General features: G+C 53.8%; 1 protein-coding gene across 3 annotated transcripts in view; it reads right to left on the reverse strand.

Moving 5' to 3' along the window:
• The window catches only part of NEGR1 (neuronal growth regulator 1), a 241,216-nt gene extending 229,983 nt beyond the window's left edge, over nt 1-11,233 (reverse strand). For 2 of the 3 annotated variants that reach the window (XM_035333234.1, XM_035333236.1), the window contains exon 1: nt 10,977-11,233. In XM_035333234.1, the coding sequence (XP_035189125.1) occupies nt 10,977-11,146 (170 nt within the window). In that variant the 5' untranslated portion in view covers nt 11,147-11,233. The remainder of the gene's footprint in view (nt 1-10,976) is intronic. The other variant, XM_035333235.1, reaches the window with a different exon arrangement.
• Nucleotides 11,234-11,244: the final 11 nt, after the last annotated feature.

Below are 11,244 nucleotides of genomic sequence, written 5' to 3' on the forward strand. Positions count from 1 at the left end.
AAAATATTGGCTTCAATATTTAACATTTTCATTTTTCTGTCACACGTTTACAGCTCTATTTTAAAATTAAGTGACACCACAATTTATCAAACGCTAAGGTTATGTCTGGAGCTCCCGTGTCAAGCTGAACGTTTTTAGTGAGCAGCTCTCACAGTCATGAAGAGTGGGCAAACGTGGTGTGCTAAGCTACCCTCCCCCATTAAACCCCCTTCAGATAACTAAAAACCAGCAAACTGGGATTACGGTGGGTGAACCGAGGTACAGGAGCTGTTTCCCCAGAGCACTGCGTCCCAGGCAGGCCAAGCACACGCTGCGCCATTTCGATAGGCTCTGCCCTTTTGGCGGAGGAGTGCCCACCCACCAACACTTAATAACCACTACAAGCTTTCCAGGCTAGCGTGAGCTCAAGAAGAAATATCAGAGGACACCTCATGCTGCCACCAAACCTCTGCTCTGCCGGACCTGCCTGCCTGGGAACCTGGGAACGCCCGCAGACCTGGCGCTATGCAGGCGGCGGTACTCCTCCCGCTGGGCAGAGCCCGTCTGCAGCGCCAACAAAGCCCTCGGCTGGCTCTGCGGGTCGCGGCTGTCCATGGGCACCCTGCAGGAGATGCCCACGGGCTCAGCCCAGCACCTGTGCTGGGGAGGGTGAGGCGGTTGTGGAGCAAACACCCTTTTGGCTGGCACAGCCTTCCCGAGTGTTACTGCTGTTACCAGGTCTCTTATTTCGAAAGAGAGTAAAATTGGCTGGATTAAATAAACCAGAAATTGCAGAGAGCAATCACACATTGCTTATCTTCTAGAGAAGGTCTTGCGCTCCTGTTCCCACGGGAATGAAGTGCTCCAACATGTTGTCTCTGCAAACCTTCACCGCTGTTATTAAAACCCAGAACTAGTGAAATGGAGGTAAAAGCTCTTTCATAGGTATTTCAGCACTGCAGCAGGCTTATTAAAACATGCTAAAAAATCACTGAAGAGTTTTCACACAGGGGTCATACTGGACTACCCACTTGGATTTTAAATGCACTCAGCTGCACCAGGAACCTTATTCTTCCACTTACACAGCCTACTGGAACACGTAGCATTTTCTACAACAGGTCAGGAAGACAAGTGGAAGAGAAAGGTCTAGGCAGCGAGCATCAACAAGAAGAAAGAACAGGGAAAAAAAGGGAAAAAATGGTTTAGCAAAATCCTGCCTCACTTCCTCCAGCAGGATTTGTGTTTAACAGCAGCACAGCACAATCCCCTCCCGTGCTGGCAGGGCACCTCCCCTCGCCAGCAGCACCACGAGCACCCAGCATCCGTCCCCCAGCAGCAGGACAGCCAGGACAGGTGCCCGGGGAGCTCCCTTCTGCCTGAGCTCGCCCTAACGTACAGCTGGAGACGTGAGGAATGCGCTCCAATTTAATCGGTAAGAGAAACTATCAACTTCTACATCAAATTAACAGCTTTAATATGAAAACCCATCACTGTATCTGTAAGAAACAAACAAGAGAACCCTACATGTGCCTGTGTATCTGTGTATCTATTCCTTAGCCAGAAATTACACTACTGTACTGAAGGGTTTTCCTGTGGGAGAACAGCTGCCCGGTGGATGGCCAAGCACCTTCTCAGAAGGCACCAGCAAGGTATCACCATGAACACCCGAAGACAGCCACGCAGCAGCCCGGGTCTGGCTGCCAGGGCCCAGGAGGAAGGGGCAGGCAGCAGCATGGGGGTGAGTCCTGCCGGCACCAGCCCTGCCTCCCAGGGCACCTGTGGACGTCCGCTGCTGGGGCGAGGCGGGATGCCGCCACGAATTCTTTTTGCATGCTCACATACGCCTTAATCACATTAAATCATCAAGAACTTTGTTTGAAACTTCTTCCCTTCTTCAATCACGTTTTCCTTGGAGAGAACTGCCGTCAGTGTCACTCCTGCTTAATGGAGCACTCCGAGTCTGTAGCTGGTAGGAAAGCCTCTGTGCCTCTAGACGTGGTTTACAGAAGCTACCATCTCTGTTCAGTAAGAAACACAAGTGTGGTTCGGAGCCTTGTTTTCTTCTTTAGCTGGTTACTTACAACACTCAGGTGATGCAGCTCCCTGACGGTTCCCACTGCCCACCTCTCACGAGCTCCCAGCACCTCTCTGCCCTGCGCACCACCCATGTCCACGGTGCTGGAGCTCCTGCCCGTGATGTGCCCTAGGGAGCCCCATCCCCTCTGCACCTAACGGCACGGGAAGCCAGCCTGGAAGTCACGCGATGCATCACAGCAAGCCTTCAGTCCCTCCCGAGGAAACCAGGGCCCAAGATCTGCATCGCCCTCTCCCACGCGGAATAAACCCAGCAGGCGCGTCCGTGCCCAGGGAAAGGCAGCTGGTCAGCAGGGGAGGACCTGGTTCTCAAGTGCAGCTCCGTGATGGTGAATCATACCCAGTTTAAAAACATTTTTAACACGAACCCAGTGAAGTATCAAAGGCATACAACTGCACAGTAAATTATGTATGCCTATGTTTTGTAGGGAATAAGGTTCCTGCATACTTCTGACAGAACTGCGTTATGTAAATTTAACCGGCCTATCACAGATGCTGCACTGAACTGGACAGATATCTTATTCCTGCATATTTAAATAAACACGGAAAAAACCCAGCCTGCTGTACATAAATATATATAATTTCCTTCATTTACATTGACGTTTGCATAAGAAAAATTGCAGGAAATTTCTGCAAGAAGTATTGTATGTTAATTAGATTTTCCAAGACAAAACTGATACTGCTAACAGTTGGATACTCTCTTTGTTTTAATTATGCATGACTAATGATAGCTGTTTGGCTGTCTGACCACCAGATTGTCTGCTGTTGCCAAGGGAAAATCTTTTAAAATAGATTGACAGCTTTTCTGTTACAAAACAGAGCATGCTCTAGCTCATCTCGTATTTTTGAAAGAGCTTTGCAGGTATAAAAATCCAAACTGTGTCTGCGCACAGTGACATAATCCTTCCACCCTGGTGCGTATGCCCACAACCACCCCAGACAGAGACAAAATAAGCTTGAAGATGCTCAGAAACTGCAGAATCACCGCTAGCAGTTAAAGCAGCCAAACCTCAGGTTGAACTCAGTGCCGGGCCATGCTGACCATCAAGTCTCTGCCGGCTTTGTAAGTAGTGCACTGTGCAAAACCAGAGCCAGAGCTAGAGCTGCTGCAGACACCTGCAGCTCCATGTGCAGCTATGCGTATGGAAGAACTACAGAAGAGCACCAAGAAACACTGCTGGGAGGGCTGATCGTTTACCTGGGCCTGTCTTCCACGTTCACCTGCATGAAAATGCAGGGCACTAACGAAGCCGGCCTGTGCTAGGGTCTCTGACAACTGCAATACTGGAAAGGAACTGTGCATCTGGTGAGAGAAGGACTTGTTTTATCAGCAGAGCTGAAGAGCAGAAGTTAGCCTGGTGGTTCCTGGTAGGGTAGCGCCAAGGCGTGAGGTGCTTGGTACGGCTGGGCAGGACGCCGGGGCACAGCAGCCCCGCAGCACGAGGCCAGCCGTGCTCACCCGGCCTCTGCCAGGCTGCACGCGGGGACATTCCCTGGGGGTGTCCCTGCACACCCAGCCCACACACCCATCTATGCCATGGGTGTGATCACACACCCACAGACAAACGCAGGGGAGGGACTGCCCTGGTTGCCTGTAACTTAAATAAGCACATTGCTGCATTAGCATGAACCTTGAGCTGGTGTCTGGGCTGAGTTGGGGAAAATTTACAAATTCATAGCTACTTCCTCTGCTTCTGAGTGGGACCTTTCTGTTCTCACAAGTACGTGGATTTCGTACTGATCATCTCTTCTCAAAGGCTGAAAGAGAGCCAGAACCGAAGAGGACTCTGAAGACTGCCCCCACCTCTGCCAGCAGGCAGAGCCTTAACAGAGGGTTATTTAACAAAAAATTCTCCCCGTGTTCCTCATGAGGAATAGCACTCTACGGGGAGACAAAGGTTTGTCTTTGCTCCTTGCCCTTCCAGACAATTCTGACGCACAGCTGAAGCAGGGTGAGGCAGCTCTCAGCACCGGCCCAGCCACCCGCGATGTGCGCTGGCCCCGGACAGAGCTGAGAGCCGCCTGCTGCTGCACCTCGCTGAGCTCAGCCGGAGCTGCGGCAGGGCGAGCAACCCGCCCCTGCCCCTCACAGCCGCTGCCTGCACCTCCCTGGGGCCGAGGGGGCTGTGAGGGGGCCGTGAGGCCCGTGTCCGACCCGTCCCTGCCCTGCGCCATGCGGGGTGTGGGGACAGGCTCCCGCCGGCCGGCCGGGGCTCAGGAAGCCTTCACAGAATCCCAGAAGGGCTTGGCTTCAAAGGGCCTCACAGATCGTCTCGTTCACACCCCTGCCACGTGGGGGTAGGGCCGCAGCGGCAGTGCCAGCATCACCAGCTTCGCTCTTCTAGTTCTGTTACCACATGCAGGGGGGTCCAAGAGAGGGCGAGAACGCCTTTGAAAGGATGGCCTGCCGTGTTAAAATAGTTCAATGCGCCTCCAACACTGCAGGGCACTACAGCGCACCACCACGCCAGGAGAACTACCGACGGCAGTGCTCGGGAGCATCGCCGGGCCCTGCCTGGCTGCAAGCAGCGGCACCGCAGCCTGCATCAGGAGCACGCCTGCGTTCACGCATGGAGCGTAAGCCCCTCCGTACCATCAACCCATACATGTCTCTAGAACGCTGAAATGTCGCCAGAGTGGTTCCCCGAGCCTGCTGCAGCACGGGTTTGAGTTTCCAGGCACAGCACTGGGTCAGATTTCAGCCAGGAGAGACAGCAGGGAGCCAATTGCGCGTGTTGCTGGTGGCCTGTGGAACAAGGCCGCTGAACCCACAGCTTGCTGCCCTGGGCCAGAGGCTGCGGTCACCTCTTGTGCAGGATGACAAAAAGAAAGGAAATGAAGTCTGTTTTTTCCTCCATCGAACGGCTCTTTGGACCAAATTCTTTTTCTCATTCCTTACTGATTCTTTTTTTTTTTTTGGTTTCCTCTGCGTAACATCTGAAACACTCGCAATGGCTTAAAAAGATAAATTATTTTAATTTACTCTGAATTTATTTAACTGCACGGTTGAGAGGCAAGTGCCATAATATGGTTATTTAATAACTGGTAGAGATTGGAACGTGCAAGTCTTACTCAAGCACCAACCTCATTTTACAGGGGGGTGTGCGCACCTCACTCTACACCTAACACAGCTATATTTCAGAGAAACAGGAACAAAGCTTCACACAGCCAAATAATTTATGACCCTGAACTGCACAGGAATACCAAAAGAGTATGGAAGTCAAGAAATGTACCTTCTGAAATCATAAAGGAAAGAGGATTTCTTTTTATATTTATTGCAGACCTGTCCCCCAAAGACAAATCTGCATCTATACATGCTTACACACAACTGTGTTCAACACCGGTGTACGGACACGCATCAGAGGGGCTGTAATGTTAGAATATGTAGAGTCACTTAATATTTAAATATGCCATACACACTTGATAGGCTTCTGTTATTCAAACTGCAAAACTGTCATTCCAAATGCCCACTTCTCAGTAATGTGAACGACAGCAGATGGAGAACGTTTTGTAGACGTGTCACCAGCTTTCCATGACCATTGCTGCTCCCTTGGCAAAGACCATTTGCTGTTGAAGAACAGCTCTTGTGGGAAGAGAAGGCAAAAGCGACACTGAACTCCCAAGCGCAACAGTCACTACCCCCCACTCAGCAACTTAGGCACGAATTAGGCACCCACAGCCCTGCCCCGAGGACCTGAATGGCTTCGGAGTGAGAGCCTGCCTCACCCCCCGCCTGACACAGGCGCCTGAGCCACACGGGCACCTTCACCGACCTGGCCAGAAATGGGAGGTGTTCCTTGGGACCACTGACGTGCGAGTCTGTGGGACTTGCAGCTCCAGGAGCACTGGCAAGGAGCCCCCACACAAGGGAATCTCTGCTGACAACCACAAACCTCTGGTTTCATTCTTGAATGCCCACATTCAAGAGGTTGGAGACGTGGGCTAGGATGCTGCAGCTGCCAACCTGTTCTTGCCGGAACAGAATCCGTCCCCATACCAGACTGATTTCAAAGTGGCTCAAACACGGCCATTACCCGCATCCAGAGGGAAAGCAAGAGGGCAGCAAACATAAAACACGCAGCAAACGCCTGGGCCAGTCAAACGGTGATGAAGAAATCAGTGAGCCTGACAGCGATTAACACGCCCCGAAGCGCGTTTACAAGACAGAAAGCTGCAACCCCTTGCTTCGTACAGCCTGTGCTGCAATGCTGTGACACCTCACCTCCGGACACAAGCTTGGGAGGGACTTGAGAGCTGTTTACTGTAAATGATTTCATTTTCTTTGCTAGAATTTATTTCATTTTCTGTGATGACTTTTTTACACGCAGCTTCACGCCCCTGCCTAGTGTATAATTTCCCATTTATTTATCAGAGAGCAGCCAGCACGCAGGAACTCACTTTTCAGTAAAGGCACCGTGCGTCCAAGAAAACAGCAACAATGAAAAAAGAACCAAGAATGAATCTAGGACCTGAACCTTACGTAAGAAAACAAGAGCCACTCCGAATATTTGGTCCCACCAAATGTTCATGACACCTCCTTTCGGCGACCCCCAGTGCCCGGGGCTGTTCCCCTCCAGGTGCACAACAACTCCACGCCTCCCCTTGCTGAGCTGACGAGGCTCCTGCCAGCCCACTTCTCCTGCCTGTGAGGTCCCTCGGGACGGCTGCACGACCTCCTGGCCCGGCAGCCACTGCTCCTGCACGGTGTCAGCTGCTGAGGGTCACTGCCCCATCTCCCAGACCACTCAGATGTTAAACAGGAGCGGGCCCAGCACTGACACCTGGGGTACAGCACTGGTTCCTGGCCTCCACCCTGCCTGACCACCCCCGGGCACGGCCATCCAGCCAGTTCCCAACCCACCTCACTGCCTGCCCACCCAGCCCACGCTTCCACAGCCTGCCTGGGGGCCTCTCACGGGGGTACGGTGTCAGGGGATTCACCGGGAGCGGCTTGCACGGCCGTCCTGTGCCTCCTGTTAGTTCACGTGTTTGACAGCCACCGCGGGGCGCTGAGGCAGGGGAGAGCATGACCGCACGCTGCCTGGACCTGAAACGCTCAGCGGCGGAAAGGAAAGCGGCAAAGCTACACACAGAGGATTTGAAATTTAGGAAATAAATAAATAATAATATTTTTTCTTAAAAAAAAAAAGGCACAAACCTCCTGACCTACGGCCAGAAAAAAAATCTTCTGCCTTAGGCCCAATTCACGTGAGTTGGCAAAAGGGTCTGCTGCTGTCAAAAACAACATAAAACAACATGGGTGAAGCTCTATCTGCCCGCTAAGGAGGCTGACCTGGAATTTCCCTCCGATTTCCCCAGCCAGGTTTGAAAAGAACCTGGTTCCCCAGCACCAGGCACTGCATGGCAGCGCCTGGCCATGGCAGGAGGGGAGCACAGAGCCCTTGGGAGCCTTGACCCAGCTGATGGAGGCTTCAGCCTTTACAGTGAATAGTCCACAGCGCCCAATGTATTCCACAGCATTCCTTTAATAAATTACTCCATAACCGCACAGCAGTGAGAAGTCTGTTGTTTTTGAAATGTGTCACATTTAACACTTAATTTCCTGTGATTGCACAATACAAAAGAACTACCAGGTACAGCGGCTTTTATCAGCCACGAGCTATAAAAACATAAAATGCAGGAAAAGAGGCTGCTTGTTCCAGAAACCATTTTGATCATCCTCAGGTTTGTACCTTCAGGTATTCTAAGTGGGGTCTGCTTACGCATCACAGATAGGTAAACAGGAGCTGTTAGTAACCGAACGCAATCCTCCTGGGTCTGTGAAGCCAACAGGGCCACATGCACAGCTCAGCCAGAGCCCAGGCAACGCCAGCCCGGGGACCAGAGTGTGCCCTCACCTCCGGGGGCAGGGGGCCCTCGCTGCCACCCCAGGGCGGGCAGAGGTGGCCTCAGCCCCAGCCCCGCAGAACGAAGCCGTCACCCAGGCTGCTCTCAGCCGCCTGCTCCGCGTTTGTCACCTCCCTTATGATGCCGCTCTTCCCCAGCTGCTGCCAGCGTTGTCAGTGCTCCAGAGACACCGCGAAGCGAGGGTGATCCCTCTCTTCACAGGAGGTCTTTGAAAGGGTCACCAGAGTAATCTGGTTCTGAAAAGGCTGGCTGCTGGCTGCCCTCCTTGCAATTTACCACGCAGCAATCCATTGTTTTAATAAAAACACTTTTAGAACTTTCTCTCTCCTTCCTCGTGACTTCTCATTAAATCCTAGGCAATTACCTGGGAAGAATACAGAGCGCGTGCAGGACAGGATTTATACTTGTGAAAACAAGCCGTTTTTGTCATACAAAACAACTGCATGACAGACAAAATTCCTTAAAATGTCAATAACTGGTAAAACAAATAGTGTTGGGACAGCATGCACCAAACACAGACTGAGAACAAACAAAAAGACCCAGTTTTTAATTATTAAGGCTACAGAAAGAGCTCATCATCAGAAAGAATGCCTTGCATAGGGATGGATTTCCTCAGAGAGACATTCACGAGGGGCGTTCCATGGCAAACACCACCCCGGGCCTCCGAAGGAGCTCGGCCCGCTCGCACCGCTGCCTGCTGGTGCGCATGGCACAGCGCGGCGGGGGCCGGGCGCACCTCGGCGGTGCCACAAGGATGCGGTGCGACGCTGGTGCTGCGTGGGCCCGACAGGTTAACTGCTGTGAGGCAAGGGATACGCACGGTTTATGTGCCTTGTGTTAACACGTCGAAGCTTTACCTGGAAACCTCCGCCCTTAAAGGAGGCGTTAGTCCTCATTTTTAGTGAAGATGATGGGAAGTGGTCACGAGGACTGAGGCTGGGGCTTGGCGCGTCCAGCCCCCCGCGGTGCTCACTGAGAGGTGCCACGCGCTCCCTGCCCTCACATTTTGGCTCGCAGCAAGGCGCACGGGCAGAGGCCTGACGCAGGCGGCCAGCCGTGTCCCCGCGGGGCGCAGAGCCCACTGCACGGGTTGGCACACAGCCGAGGGCACCGCACGGGATGCGCCCGGCCAGGGGGTGCGTGTAAACACAAACGTACATCTCGTAAATCACCGCGATCTTCTTTCGGCCAGCAAAACGCTGACTCAAAGCCATGTGAATTGCTCCCCTTTTCTAGCATTAATTATTGAAGCAAGAACGTCAGACGCTTTAAGCGGAGCGCTGTGCAATCTGTAATAGGTAAGGAGGTCACTTTCCGAGCCCTCACTGCCAGAGAGCAGCGAGGAGCAGAGAAGCTGGCGCTGGGGGGTGAATCAACACATGGCAGCAGGAAGGCACCGATGGCCATCTTGCAGTAGGAGGCAGGGACCTACTGCACGCAGCCAACTTCGGATGCTGCAGCGTACAGAAACCGAGAGGAGCTAAATCCAGAGGGCTACAGAGCTGGAAGAAAACACTCCTCAGTTAACCCCGAAACTGCTTTATCCAGCTCACCAGAATTTGCATCTAAATAAACGGCCAGCTTCCAATAACGAGGATCCTAACAGCATTTCTTCTCCTATGTATTGCAACATGTTAAGTTGCAGAGATCCGGTGAGGAGGAACTCAGGAGGAGCAGCGCCGATGCGCACCGAGATACACGACGAGCAGCTCTGCCCATCTCCCCTACTCTCTTTGGAAGGTGCCTTCCTGTAGGCATCCTACACTCCCCCCTCCAAGTTGCATTCCCAGCTGAAAACAAAACAAGCTGCTATTTGAAAGAAAGCCTATGAAAGGCGTAAGAAATGAAAGAAATTAATCACAGAGCAAGAGAATGAAAAAACACCACCCAGATACAGCCCCCATGTTATTTCACCACCTAATTGCTTTGTTCCGGAGTTAAGCAGCAATGTTCATGCTCCCTTTAACAACAGCTCTTCACAAAACAGATATCCTCCCTCGCTTGTGAGACCACAGCAATGCTTTAATCTTAAAGCTCCCATTTCATTTATGTAACCTATCCAGCGGCACAGACGCTGAGTTTCAGACACAATCCTAGGCCTAGGAAACTGCGTGTATTCGAGTGGAAAGCCACCAAGAGGAAACCTTTAGAGCACCTGTACAACGTCTGAATAAGGTGGTTCTAAAAATACGTCCTAAAAACATTCAGTACTGGCTGAGCACCTGAGTGCCTGCCAACTCCCCGAGGTACCTTCTGTGCAACCTTTAAATCTGAAACAGCACGAGTAAGGCAGGCTTCTTTCTGTATTTCCTTCATTCCCTGATTCCGCAGACAGAAAGCACGAGGACTTCAGGACATCTCAAAATACAGAGTATAACTGAGGTACACACACAAAACGCCCGTCAGCAGCCCTACATAGACATCTGCTGTATTTTCAGTAGCTACTGCAGCAGAGGCAGGCTGGCTGTGCAACGATTCCAAACTCCTATCGAAAATACCTCCTGCGCTGTTTCACATCGCATTTTACAGGCGTTAAAAACGCCCAGGGCTCAGCCGCCCCGCAGTCCGGGGAGCCGAGGGGCCGGCACAGCACCGAGCCCAGCCCAGCCCAGCCGGGCGCCCGGGGCTCCGCGCTCCTGCCGCCGGAACGGGACCGCCACGAACGCGGAGGCTCAGCCCACCGCGACCGCACTCAAAATCAGGGGAAAATGTGGCTTTCCGTAACTATAGCAACGCTGCGCGAAAGTACAAATAAAAGTTAAGACCCGAAAAGATAACGGTGCCCGCGGGGCTCAGAGCGCACCGGGGCCGGGCCGGCGGCTCCGCGCTGCGGCACCGGGGGGCACCGGGGGACGCGGGGCCGGGGGGCCGGGCCCGTCCCCAACTTGTGTCGAGTGCCCCCGGCCGCTGCCCGCCGCCCCCTCTCCCCCGCCCGCCGCGGGTCGCGGCTCCCGGCGCCGTCCCCCCGCCCGTCCCGCCGAGACCCCCCGGCCGGTCCCGGGGGTCCTCGGCCGCTTCCCGCCGCCGCCCCGTACCTCAGCACGGCCGTGTCCCCCTTCCGCACCACCAGGCTGTCGGCGGCCGCCCCGGGGAAGTCGCCGCCCGGCGCGGCGATGCGCCCGGGGGGCAGGAGGCAGCAGAGGCCGAGCAGCACGGCCGCCAGCCACTGGTGGGAGCCCCCGGCGCCCCGCACCAGCGGCACCATCTCCGCGCCGCTCCGCGCTGCTGCCCCTGGGCCCGGCGGCGGCCGAGCGCTGCCCCCGGCGGCGGCGGCCCCTGGCTGCTGCCCGCGGTCGGCGGCCG

Source organism: Oxyura jamaicensis, chromosome 8, assembly GCF_011077185.1.
Source record: "Oxyura jamaicensis isolate SHBP4307 breed ruddy duck chromosome 8, BPBGC_Ojam_1.0, whole genome shotgun sequence".
Taxonomy (NCBI): Eukaryota; Metazoa; Chordata; class Aves; order Anseriformes; family Anatidae; genus Oxyura; species Oxyura jamaicensis.